Genomic DNA, 14,663 nt, shown 5'->3' on the forward strand with positions numbered 1-14,663 from the left:
CATGTATTACTCATAAACAAGCCGGAAGAATAACTGGACATTAAGTCATCATTTATCTATATGTTTACAAAAACTGAAGGTAATGAAAAAATATGTGACAAAATTAAATTACCACACCAAGGTAGCCGAGTGGCTAAAACAAGGAAATGAAGAGTCAAAGATCACATTTACTTAATTTATGTCATAATTACAACACTCTTGTATATTTTTCAGCAGTTATTATTTTTAACAACATTTTTGTATATTTTTCGAATAAATCAAATGTGAAATTTCTCACCTATGAAACAAGTTTTTTTTTCTTTGTAAATATAATGACAGATGTTAATAGTTGAATAATTTAAATATTCACTAACTTTAAACATACATAATAAATGAACATATTTTTATGTCGATTTTTGTCATAAAACTTTTATCTGCCTAATCTGGAATGTGTCTGTTGACCTATTACAACAACAGTGGCGTGTATTGATCTATGACCAAAGGTTGGCTGTGTGTATTTTTTTAAGATCGGGTATGAATTTGTTGAGCATTGTGTACCTATTTAAAAATTGCCATTTATAATCATTTATTATTATTTATTAAAGAGGAGACGGTATACGGATAGTTGCCGTGATCACTCAGGCCATGGGCCCATTGTTACTATCCACCTTATTCCTTTGAATTAATGTCCAGGTCCCGTGAGTGCCCCTGTTTTCCCCCGCCTGCAGACTGTATTCCAACCGGCACAGCATCTCTGGAGTTCAAGCCAAACTCCAGCAACTTGTTGAGCGTCTTGACGCCGATGGGCAGTAGTTTGACAAGTAGGTAAGTAGACTGAGCACTCACTTTCCACAAGCATTATAGGCCAGGTTGTTGGAGGCTATGGTGATGGCGAGTGCCCACTTGTGCAGCTGCATGGCCTCCTCCGAGGGGAGGTGGTTGAGGAGCTGGCCGTGCTCGGGGCTGGCAGGCAGCACCGCAACGCCCCCCGCCTGCAGACTGTCTTCTAGCCGGCGCAGCATCTCTACAGAGTTCAAGCCAAACTCGAGAGACTGCTTGAGTGTCTTAGCGCGGATGGGCGGCAGTTTGGCCAGCATCTTCTGGGACGGGAACGGGTAGTCGTACAGCGGCGGCGGGTACATTATATCTGTACATTAAACAAAACTATGCTCAACGACCACATTCCTTTTCATATTAAAGGAGTCTGCCCACATAAACTTATGAACGTGTCAGGCACGAAAAGAAACACGACATGCACTATTATGCCCACTGCAACGGATCGACAGCATTCTATGCCAGTGTGTATGTATGCACGGAGCGTGTCGCCACCGGCAAAATATTCTAGCTATGGATTTGTTGACGATCCGGTCATGGCACGCTGCGGTGTTGGTCGGTGGCGGAACGGTCTAGTGGGTGTTGTTTCATATTGATTCAAAGAAAGAATATTTTTTTGCATGTATCGATACGGTTACAGTCATGGTTTGATACGTTGTAGTGGGCAGAGTCCTTAATCATCAGTTCTCGAAAATACACATACTAACAAGTACTACAAAATAACTTATCTATAAATTCTTTATGCGGGTAGTTAGGAAAATTTATTAGGTTTTCTTGGGATTTATTGGGATATAAATAGAGTCTGCACCCCTTGCAAAATCATTGTAAAATATTGTTCCCGCGCAGGTAGTAGGAAGGAGGGGTGAGGGAACTGTCGTCTTCGCCCAAATTCTTTCAACCGCTCAAAGAATAAAGCATATTTGTCAGTATTTTGCAGGTATCGCTGGAGACCCGTCCCCAGCGAATGCTTGAAACCGACTGAAGCCTGTGATATCTCAAAGATGTCAATTATCCCCAAGTTTTTGCCCATATTTCGAAAGCATTCCATTTTTCTAACTACATACTAACTGTAAAGAATTTACAGATAAATAATTTATAGTATTACTTGAGTTAGCATATTAGCAGAGTGATGTTTAGTCATTCTTAGTTCTGAATTTTATGTTTAAATCTCTCTGACAAAGTGCATTTACTCTGAGTAACACCATTTCATTATTATTACTTCTGCTATTATTTATAAGATTTCCAAGAATTACTACGATTTTTCCACACGCAAATCACTAATAAATTTTATAATATTCATTTCTGGAAAAATTTGTCACAACGTCCCAAATACATCCTACATGTGTCCTACACTGTACAGTAATTTCCTGTTTTCCCCGTGAATGCATCACAATGTCCTATATACGTCCTACAATGTACAGTAATTTCCTGTTTTCCCCATGAATGCATCACAATGTCCTATATACGTCCTACATGTGTCCTACAATGTACAGTAAATTCCTGTTTTCCCCATGAATTCATAACAATGTCCTACAATGTACAGTAATTTCCTGTTTTCCCCATGAATGCATCACAATGTCCTATATACGTCCTACATGTGTCCTACAATGTACAGTAAATTCCTGTTTTCCCCATGAATTCATAACAATGTCCTATATACGTCCAACATGTGTCCTACAATGTACAGTAAATTCCTGTTTTCCCCATGAATTCATAACAAAGTCCTATATACGTCCAACATGTGTCCTACAATGTACAGTAATTTCCTGTTTTCCCCATGAATGAACGGGATCGGCTCTTACATGCAGAGCGAGTTGCTATATTGTCTTGTCCGTGCGGGCTTACACCCAGACCATGCAGCCGCGTGCGGTGATGGAGTAAGACACTGTCCTGCGGAGATAGCCAAAGACAATAGGTCCGGAACTGGGACAAGACAATATTGTCCTGTCCTCGTGCGAACTACACATTACGATAAAGATAAAATCATCTATTGTATTTCAATGGCGGAGCTAACACTTTTTATGAGAAATTAATCTTAATTTTTTACTCCCAACTGAGTCTATATAATGTGTTTGTATATAAGAAATGGAAAAAGGGAGTCAAAGGTTGAAAAAAAGCAAAAGTATGTCATAATATTAAAGTCGAAGGTCCAAAATTTAATTTAATATTTATAATAAAAGAAACAAAGTTAATTCAACATAAATAATAAAAGATTAACCTTTAGTTTGGAAACATGGCTACACCTATTCCAAGAAAGTAATATTTTACACACAAGACATACCTATAGCATTCAATGTTTAAAATTTATTTACGTGCTTCCAAACAATTTAAGTCCCTACAAATCTTTATGCAAATACACTTAAATATGGTAAACAAAACAAAATGTACAAAGTTATTATCAAGATAAAATTTTAAGCAGCAGATCTCTCCAAGTGAAAAAATGAGTTTCTATAAAAAGAATTATCTTGCTCTGTGTAATAAGTGAAAATATTTCATTTTGACAGTCTAAATACCAATTTTAAGATTTTTAAATTGCTAAAAATCTCAACTTTGAAGATTTTTTTTCAATAACAATTTACTTTATAAAGTTTCAAATGGTGAGAGAATAATGAGAAGACATAGAATAAATTTATGCATATTTCAAGTTATGTTAGTATTGCAATTACACATAACGGTTCAATGGTCCTATAGAGTTATAGAGCATCATCAATTTACTAAACATTCTAATTATATTTTGAGTTGGCTTCATATTGCAATGAAAGGCAGTAAAATCGGTATTACCTATTGTATCAGATAAAAAAATATTATATTCAAGGTAGATTAATTTAAGAGGAAGCTACAAGCCAAAAATGTGCATATTCTTGGTATACCTAATATTGTAGGTAGTAGGCATTAAAATCGCTTGACAAACGGAGTCTAGAAACGTTCGATTTCAAGCACAAAACTGGTTTTTATTTATTTTATAAGAAAGCAAAAAATTTTATCAAGTGAAACTGTCACAGATAATCTTAGCTATAACACTGTATTTTTTTTTAAGTTGTTCCCTTTAAGCATTCATACATTTCTATTGAAAAAATATTTTTTTTAGTATTATACATTTATATTTTTTATTGAATAATTTATTTTTTTATTTGTATTTTACTCAAGTGAAACGATAGGAAAACCTTCAATTTATCTAAAGCATATTTTTTGGTATTCATTATGTACACCAATTCGTTATAAAGATTAATTAAAATAGTGATTTGGCATTAAGCTTCGCCTCAAGTAGGAACTCGAAAATGAAAAATTTTCAATTTTATTCAAATTAATTTACCGTCTTACTAATTGAATTCTTACACGCCCGTTCAACGTTGGTGTGGTATAGCCGGCCTTAAACCCGGTTTAAGACCCTTTTAACCAAACAATAATTAGTCAAGTTTTTCATTGTTCTGACCTTACACACCGAGGCTTATAAACCACGTTTATTAGAAAGGCTCTTAGTATTTTACTCAAAAAGAAGGTGTATTTTTCATTTGACGCAATAAAAAAAAATACTGTTTTTGTGATCTGTTTAACTTCTCCAAATTAATATTGGCCAGTTTAAAGAATGTGTTAATAAATTAAAATGGTAGATATGAAAAATGTAAAAAGCAGACAGCTTACCAGCGGACACAATGAAGTTCAGAGGGTATGGTAAAACCGCACTGCCGTAACTGAGTCCTACCCATATCGCCCACAGCGCCAACGCTGTCATGATTATCGTCATGACTTCTTCAAAAACACTGCAACAACAACAACAACAACTTTATTAAAACTCGATCAATGTAACAAATTGCATTCTGCTCAACGCACTCCACTGAGAGAGCAGTCAGTTGGCTGTCAGTTGAGAGAGTTGACTGCCGACTAATGCTGAGGGAACTCCTAGCAAACAAAGTATAAGCATGCCACTGCTGGCAGAGCTTAAACAAAGCTTTGATTATAAAACTGGAGAAGATGTCAATCACAATTTTTTTTTATATCGTGGTAAAACCCTATGTGCAGCTTGGTCAAAATATTAAATACTATGTACCATAACAAGAGGTTGAGTGTAGGTACCGATTTCGTTGGAACTTTTTGGCTCACCCACTTTTCTTGTTTGTGCACAGAATTATAGGTTTTAACCCCTCAGTATAATCTGTTCGCTCGTGGGAACAGTTCATATGGTATCATAGAAATCTTTGTGTCTCTCTTACTGTCTTGGTGAGAAATATGATTTAAACGGTGTCAGAAAGAGAAAACGCAGCGCTTTATATTCAAATCTTGAAGTTAACCAGAGAAGAATTAAAATTAAAATGTACTTCTCTGTGAAATCGAATGCAATTTGAAAAAAAATTGATTCTTTGTGTATTTTTTATTAATCATTTTTATATGAAATGACAATAAGTGAGGTGACGATATTGTTTAAAAACATTTAACTAATAAAATGTGTGTTTTTTCGTCATCAGTGTTTAGATGAAAAAACGTAAAGTGAGTAGTTTTTAAACTTTTTTTATGTTTGCATTCAAAATTTTAATATTTCAAATATTACAATGTTTATATCTAATAACAAAATTTGAAAACGTATTTCATCACCTTTCATAAACACTTTTTAGTTTTCGGATGTGTTCAGAAATATTCCTTTTACGTGTATTTTATTGCAAGGCGTAAATACGCACAAATTCTGACAGAATATGCCAGAGGCCCGAGGGGTTAAACGAGAACCCCTTGATTCACTTTTACAGGAGAAGTTAGTCAGTAACTTTATCTTTGCGTACGAATTAATTAATAATTAGTAACATATCCTCCATATTTATAAAGTCGTTTTAAAAATACAGAATAAAAATGAGTCAGCAATTAGAATTCGATATTGACCATTTACAAAACAAACACATATTGTTGGTCACTTTTGCAAGCCAGCTCCATCAGAACATTCCTCACTGAAGAGTGAGGACTCCTGACTATGTTTAGTGCACATCTATCTGCTATCTGTATTCACACATGTAAACAAGATGTCTGCATGGAATACGGTATCACCCATATAACATTGCCAGCAGAATACCTAATGCTATGCAAATGAGATATAATGTTTCTCAAAACAACAAAAAGCCACATTTTAGTTGTTCACTTCTTACAGTTGTGGAAACACAGGTTTTGAATAAGGATAATATACAAATAACGACAGGTTTTCTCTTCTGGGGGGTCAACCAACTTTTTTTAGAATTAATGACCTGTAAAGGTGAAAAAAACCGTTGAAAAACTTTTTTTTTAAATTTATAATAGCTTATTTCACTTACATATTTTTTTAAATAAATAAAAGAATTCAAATAATCTTTTATTATTCTACAAATGAGGCTTGAATTGAAATTCTACTATGAAAACCTCGGTATATTACGGTAAAGTGGGAAAGCCCGTATCATGAGGACGGATTGAAACAGTCATAGGAACCTATTAAATGTGTATCTGTCAGTCATAATAACGTGATTTATTTAAACTTATTCTGACCTATTTAGTACAATACTGACACATCTGGTGATAAGAAATAGGATGTTTAAATTGCATCATTACAGAATGATCAACTCCAAATCAGTAAATGTGTATGCTGAAATAGAACAAAATTCTCCATCGGAGAGCTCTGGCATCATGAAATTGGAACACCAGTTCCAATTAGAGATGTGGAGAATTTTGAAATCTTTGTATCAAATCGCGCCATCAAATATATTGTATCCGTCACTAATATCAAAATGGATGTTTTTCAACTATTAAAATCATTAATTAGGTTGGGTTATAGAATAAAATTAATAGTTTTTAATATTTCTAAGACACAGTCGACTTGCAGGCATTCTATTCAAAACCTAGGCATTCTATACAAAGCCTAGGGGTTATATACAAAGACTAGGGATTATATACAAAGCCTATTTATTATATACAAAGAATAGGGATTATATACAAAATCTAGAGATTCTATACAAAGCCTAGGCATTCTATACAAAGCCTAGGCAATCTACACAAAGCCTAGGCATTCTATACCAAGCCTAGGGATTATATACAAAGACTAGGGATTATATACAAAGCCTAGGGATTCTATACAAAGCCTAGGCATTCTAAACAAAGCCTAGGCAATCTACACAAAGCCTAGGCATTCTATACAAAGTCTAAGGATTATATACAAAGACAAGGGATTACGTACAAAGCCAAGGAATTCCATACAAAGCCTAGGCATTCTAAACAAAGCCTAGGCAATCTACACAAAGCCTAGGCATTCTATACAAAGTCTAAGGATTATATACAAAGACTAGGGATTACGTACAAAGCCAAGGAATTCCATACAAAGCCTAGGCATTCTATACAAAGCCTAGGCAATCTACACAAAGCCTAGGCAATCTACACAAAGCCTAGGCATTCTATACCAAGCCTAGGGATTATATACAAAGACTAGGGATTATATACAAAGCCTAGGGATTCTATACAAAGCCTAGGCATTCTAAACAAAGCCTAGGCAATCTACACAAAGCCTAGGCATTCTATACAAAGTCTAAGGATTATATACAAAGACTAGGGATTACGTACAAAGCCAAGGAATTCCATACAAAGCCTAGGCATTCTAAACAAAGCCTAGGCAATCTACACAAAGCCTAGGCATTCTATACAAAGTCTAAGGATTATATACAAAGACTAGGGATTACGTACAAAGCCAAGGAATTCCATACAAAGCCTAGGCATTCTAAACAAAGCCTAGGCAATCTACACAAAGCCTAGGCATTCTATACAAAGTCTAAGGATTATATACAAAGACTAGGGATTACGTACAAAGCCAAGGAATTCCATACAAAGCCTAGGCATTCTATACAAAGCCTAGGCAATCTATAGAAAGTGTTGGTATACTATCCAAATTTGGGCATTCTGTACAAAATCTAGGCATTCTACACAAAGCCTAGGCATTCTATACAAAAACCCAGACATTCTATACAAAGCCTAGGCATTCTATTAACACCTTATTTATCACTCTACTTCTATGAATCAAAATTCAACTACGTAGCTCTTTCCGAGAATAATTTAAAACTCAATCTTTAAGCAACTTTAGCATAAGAAACTTTTTATGGCTTATTTTCAATTAACTTAATATGTATTTATCTTTGCATTCTATGTACAAGCCGTTTGTTTCTTACAAATAAATAAATTAATAATGCTCACTCACTTTTCTTATATTAAACATAAAGTCTATAGAAGCATTTTGAAATGCGAATATCATATATTATAATATTATGATCAAAACATTCACTCCCATAACCACTCGGGCCTCTGGCATATATTGACCATTATATTTCTTAAAGACGCTATCAGAAGGTCGGAGAATTCAAGTGTATTGATAAAATTCAAATAAATAAAGAATATTAACAAATCCAAAAAATAAAAACTAGTTTTGAAAGGTAAGCTTTCAACTTTTATTGTCAGAAATAAACATATAATTTCCGAAATATTAAAATTTTGAATGCATAGATAAAAGTTCCAAAAATTTACGTTTTACGTCTACCTTACGTTTTTTCATCTAAACACAGAACTAAAATAATGGATAACAAAAAAAAACACATATTTTATTAGACAAATGTATTAATGGCCGGCATAGTCCAGTGGTAACGCATTGGACTGCCATTCCGAAGGTCGCGGGTTCGAACCCGGCGTGCGCAAACAAATTTTATTTGATTAATTTGTGTTATTTCACAATTAATTAATTAAAATAATATATAGTATATTTGCGGCACGTTCCAGAGTGGAAGATACTACCAGTATCGCCCTGGTGTAAGACCACCATTCAGAATTGAAACGTTGCTCCAAATGGCTTTAGCCGTGTTTAGTGACTAGATCTGAATAGCCAGGTACTTCCCCACCTTCCTCTTTCCCTTCCCCACTTACCTTCAGCCTCACAACATCCCCCAATTGGGGATGCCATAGTCTCACTGGCTCCAGACGGGAGCAGTTGGGACTCTTGTGAGGTATTCACTATAAAAATAAAAAAAATAAAAATAAATAAACATTACTGTCACCTCACTTTATTGTTGAATTTAATTTTTTTTGATTTGAATATAAAGTGTAGTGTTTTTTCTTTCTAGCACTGTTTAAATCATATTTCTTACTACGACAGACAGTAAGAGAGACACATTGATTTCTATGAGACCGTATGAACTCTTCCCAAAAGCAAATGAATTGACTCTACTGGTAAAAGCTGTTTTTTCGCAAAACTGAACAAATTAGCCTAAAGCAAGGATTGAACAGATGAAATCTCTTTACCACAGAAGAAATTTATAGTTTAGATTCGCATTTTCAAATATGCCATCCTCGACTCTGTGCAGAATGGGAACGCACTTAAAATGATAAAGCCCATATTTCTGCCAATAACACTGCACTTGAAGTACGTAATTTCATTGGATATTTACTAGAAAACAATGTAATAATGTGTATGTATAACAGAACTGTGGTGATATAGAACCAACTTTAAACATTATAAGAGCACTCTTAAACAGTGTAGTGAGAAAATAGACTCACTTTGCTGATAACTATTATCAATATTCCTGTTTAATTAAAAACCAGTTATATTCAAATATTTCAATAGGATTGAATATGATTGGATGACAATTGAAATGAATTACACATAACACGGTTTCTCAACATAGTGTTGAGAAACCCTCAACTCCTCAGGCCTCGGCCATATTCTGTCTTGTCTGGGCGGTTGGTGGCAAGATGGGTGCCACCCTCCATAAAATGCTTGAAAATACATTAAAAAAAAATTAGCTAAAACCTAAAGCTAAAAGTAGCTACACACGTACATTAATTCTCGACAGTTTGGCGCGATCGAACATGTTGACTTGGAAGCATGCTCATCTTGGTGTCCACACGCTCTAGCAGCTAGACACACGACGCTCGGTCAAATCCATTTCAAATCATAAATTTCTGACAAACATCGAGCAAGAATTACGGCCCTTGAATATTTTTCACATCAAGCCTTATCGAACAATAAAACATCAAATGAGATGGTACACACGTTGAGTCATGTTCGAATGAGCGTAAAACGTCGATCATAAAGAGCGCGGGTAATAAGCTTTATGTAACAACTTTCAAGGAAAAAAGCAAAAGAACAAGCCTGGGACACTGCCAATGAACTTATGTTATATAAAGGGTTATTAAGGCGATGCCATACGTAGTAATGCAAAAACATGTGTTTTTGGTTTGAAAATTTGGTCGCCTAGAAATGTTTTAATTAAATACTGCGAGTAGAATACATCTTGGCCTTTGAAATAATCGAGTATTTTTTAGATAAGTCTTTTTATAAGCCCAGAAAAAAATAATGTAAAGGCGCTTAAAAACTGCTTTAAAGTTAAAAATCTCCTACTTACGAACCCATTTTCGGTTATGATTTTATTGTATTATGTGGCAAATTAAGTTATTTATAAAATGATCGAAAAAAAAATTAAATATTTATGCCTGATCATCCACAAAATAAAATAAAAGGCACTTTTTGGCCATGTTTTTTTCTTGCATAAATCAAAACAGGCGGATGGTGTTAAGCGGGAATTTAAACCTTATCGCCATCTAGGTAAGGGTTGTTATTGATAGCAGCTTAATTTAAAATATTACACGGCGTAGTGCATCGCCTTAAAGAGAAACGTGATATCTAGAAGGGTGAAGAATATATTAACTTTACACACTTACATTCAAAAATATCTGGATTTCTTCAATATTATATTCCACGAAGTAGAAGTATTTTTACAGAGCCTTCTCAACGACCTCATGAGTTTAAAAGTTATCAGTTACTGATTCCTGATTCACTCAGCAAAATAATCTACTTTCACTGTTCACTGTTCGCACTGAGCACAATAAGATTGGGTTCCAACGGTTCACACCAGCTGAGATGGACATACAAACTGAAACTAGTGAATATGTGACTTATATGCTTTGGACGAGTCCACACAACACAATCAGCGTGAACTTTGATTCAAAGAAAGCGGCGCTTTGACGTGATGAGCCCCTCAGTGTTGACAAACAAGAGATAACCTCTTGAGTGTCCAATATATGACCAGAGCATCTCAGTTTTATCTTCAGTAGTTGAAGTACTATTTATTTTAGATAGTGATCTAGGCAACTAGGTAACATAATCAACACCTATAGAAACTCTTGGAAGAGGAGCTCTGGCATCGTAAAATGTTCACAGCTTTTTCAAGGATAGCCCATCTATTTTCGGCTTGCAATATTACTCCCATCAAGAGCTATGGAGCTTTGTTCACCTACGTTGTAAAGACCCTACCACGGGTATTCCAAAGCTTATCACTTTAATAATATAAATTTGAAAATATGTTTATGCCAAATCAGCAATAACCCATACATCTTGTTTTCATAATGTTATCATAGTTGTGTTTTCCTATATAATGTTATTTTGGATTGTGGTTTTTCAGTTGGACCATACCCCTGGCATCGATAATGAAAATTTAAAACCCGTGATAATGCCGCCTCCACACACATCTAACTTGCACACCGTTTTAAGAAACATGAAAAGCCGAGCCTTTGGACGCAGTGACTTCTCTTAGTACCGGCACTTTTATCAGTAAACTTCATCAATCCTGTGCAGCAGGTATGTTATTAGAGTATTTATAGATTATTTTACAATAAAAAAATAGTACTACAGTAAAAACCATAGACATATGAATATTAGTAGACCTGCCCTAAGTGATTAAAAGCGTATTATCCCCACTCCCCATACCGGTTCCATTGAGCCGGCTGGGCTCGCGTACGGCCTCAAGTGATATTTGAAAACGTGACGTCATCATTCTTGTGCGAACTATGGTCGAGGCATCATTGGTTCATTTTACGAAATAACACGGCAAAATGTTTACTTGTACTATGAAAACTGGTAAAAATAGATGCGAACAAAGAGAATAAACCCAATTGTCGTATTACATTCCATATATAAGCATTATTTTATTTTATTTTAAGCATATTCACATCGTATAATATGAATCAGTTGTTACTATCACATCGAGAAACGTCTGGACGCGAAACACAAAGCTGGTTGGTTGCTGGGAAGTAAATTATGAACATTTATAAAAGTGTCTTAACTAAATACTCTGAAACTAACTACGACTCTGAATATAGAAGCTGCCTTACTTTGCCGAATTTGGACTTCGCAAATTTGTTCATAACGTGGCGAGTAATTTGCGCTCCCATGTAAAAATGTCTATTCATTCAAAGCAGATTTTACTTTTAAGAAGTAAATGGTGATATTATAATGCGAGATGCCTATTTACTGTCAGATTGATTTATTGACGAATCACAGTCATCTTCACTCCCTTCGTTCTTCAACAGTTGATTTTACCCCTCGCCTTTATCTTCTCGTCTATTAATTCCTATGTCTGTGGTAAAAACAATGATTAATTCATCATCCACAAAGCAAAACACTGAGCATTCGTTGGGTGATTTAGCCAACATTACGTGACAATATCTACATAGGAATGGGTCGTTTGTTGGACTCGTTCTTATGTAAAACATACAAGTATAGAATGATTTTCCGGCATCTGTTCCTTCTCATTTAATCCGGGCATCTACCAGACCCACATTAAATCTCTCCTAACAACCTATCCCCTTTCCGACCTCACAACGTTACCTAACCATATATTTCCCCTGGTACATAATAGATACATGTGACTGTCTGCAGGTAAGCTCTTGCTAGGTGTCACACAATTTTTTAAGAATGGTACGGCCAGTGTCTTACATTGCTCTATGACCAAAGATAGGTTGAGCATGATTTTTCAAGTTCGACGTGAATTGTGCATTGAATATTTTAAAATTGCCATTTTTATCAAATTTTGCTAATTGTCGTGGCAAGTTGAATAATGATCCTACGAGTTCCTCGTAAAAATACATTTTGATCAAAGTTTGTCATATTTTTATGACTCGTTTTTCTTAGAGCAGACATTGCTTTTCATGAACTGCGGGGTATGACATTCCTTCAACACTGACTTCTGTTTGAGACAGCAACAAAATTTAACAAGAAAGAAGCAATTGAAATATGATTTAAGATTTTCACGGCCAAAAGTATTTTTGTTATTTGTTTTTGGGGTATTATGCCGTGTTGCGCTAACTCCTTCCTTAGCCAACGTTTCGGACAGCATTGCAGTGTCCATCATCAGGGCAGATGTGTTATTTGAGGTTGTGTTAAAATGTGAGCTTATGTATGAGGTTGTGATACCGTGTTGCCAGCTCCAACCCTCTGAGCTAATATTAACGTATCGTCACATCGTCACATTTTAACACAACCTCAAATAACACATCTGCCCTGATGATGGACACTGCAATGCTGTCCGAAACGTTGGCTAAGGAAGGAGTTAGCGCAACACGGCATAATACCCCAAAAACAAATAACAAAAAAAAAGCAATTGAAAGTTCAATAGTGTTATACTTTCGTTGATAATATTCTACCACTCTAGAAGAATGTGCAAGTACTGATATTTTTTTATTAAAATTGCATATGAAATAATTCATATGAATTCAATTTGCATAAAAAGACATTGTTACCTCACAATTGATATAAAAGGTTGGTAGCCGGCCTTCAAGGTCGCGTTTGTTTACATCCGTTCCAAAATAACAACAGATGACAATAATAATATTTTGGTTTAAACCATGTGCAATCCAGTTCAATGTTCAATGCTTATTATAATAAATATGAATTTGTCATTATATTGACGTAATTATAATAGTGATTGGATTATAAATTATAAATCAAAACAGATCGGCGGGTTATAAAATATTAGGTTCCAGTGTCGGCGTTGTATTTAATTAACATTACCAGAGTTTTTTTACCAGCTAATTTGGATGTCGGATATGCGATATACACAACGCCTGACACCTAAAATATGCAGAACTTTCTCTAACCAAGTTCTGAACATTTTTAATTATTGCCGCCAACATCTTCTGTCAAAAATGAACAGTGCTGGCAATAAAAAAAATAAACTGTTATTATCATTGTTTCTTCAGAAATCACCATTAGCACCATAAATAAAATGGTAAATAAAAGAATTGAATACACGAATGAATGTCTACAGGATTGAAGTCACCTTTTGCAAGGTACTTTATAATTTATAATAATCAATAACTGTGCAATGGATGTGACGGTGACGTCTCGTTAATACGGTAAATTACATCAAAGCACGGAATATTATAAACAGCTCTTACTTGGAATGTTCGCAATCATCACATTTTGATTTATCCTTGCACTTTTCGGAAGGGCCTTTTATGTTCTTGGTCAACGCCGATTTTCCCTCGAGCACCCGTTTAAACAACATAGTAATAGTAAAAGAATCTGTTGTTTACGACAAATGTCACGTTGGTTTTGAATGTTCGAATGGATCGCCACGATTCCTGTTGATATTCCTCCAAAGAAGCGATGTTCCATTAGATTTGAACGGCACGGCGCTTCTGATAATTTTTTTGCAGTTTTGTGGCAATAACTATAGGTAGCTGCTGTAATAAATACGTCTCAACGAATATAAAATGTACATCACAACAATGTATGAATGTACTAAATACTGTATGTATATGCACGGTTTGTGTACGTATTGGTGGCGGCGATTTCACCAATACTACCGATTTCACCAATACTCCAGAACAGGGGTCTCCAATCACGGGTGTACTTATGAATGTACTGTATAAAAAAACAACACGTCCTATTAAATGCTATTCTGAGAACACTCAATAAAAGTAAATGAGATTCGTTTTAGTACAGATAAATACCACACATTCTCTAATTACCGGGTAGACTTATGGTACCTAGTTACACAAAATTAGCATTGTGAATATATAATTTTTTT

At 35.0% G+C, this 14,663-nt stretch overlaps 1 protein-coding gene across 2 annotated transcripts in view; it reads right to left on the reverse strand.

Moving 5' to 3' along the window:
* Positions 1 to 14,369, reverse strand: part of LOC149417916 (salivary peroxidase/catechol oxidase-like) — a 34,638-nt gene extending 20,269 nt beyond the window's left edge. The window contains exons 1-3 of one of the 2 annotated variants that reach the window (XM_089639531.1): positions 14,029 to 14,369; positions 4,456 to 4,574; positions 826 to 1,126 (exon numbers count right to left, since the gene is read on the reverse strand). In XM_089639531.1, the coding sequence (XP_089495657.1) occupies positions 826 to 1,126; positions 4,456 to 4,574; positions 14,029 to 14,138 (530 nt within the window). In that variant the 5' untranslated portion in view covers positions 14,139 to 14,369. Of the gene's footprint in view, positions 1 to 825; positions 1,127 to 4,455; positions 4,575 to 10,515; positions 10,716 to 14,028 lie in introns of those variants that run through there. The other variant, XM_089639532.1, reaches the window with a different exon arrangement.
* Positions 14,370 to 14,663: the final 294 nt, after the last annotated feature.

This window comes from Hesperophylax consimilis, chromosome 14 (assembly GCF_061612785.1).
Source record: "Hesperophylax consimilis isolate HC1 chromosome 14, BYU_Hcon_1.0, whole genome shotgun sequence".
Lineage (NCBI taxonomy): Eukaryota > Metazoa > Arthropoda > Insecta > Trichoptera > Limnephilidae > Hesperophylax > Hesperophylax consimilis.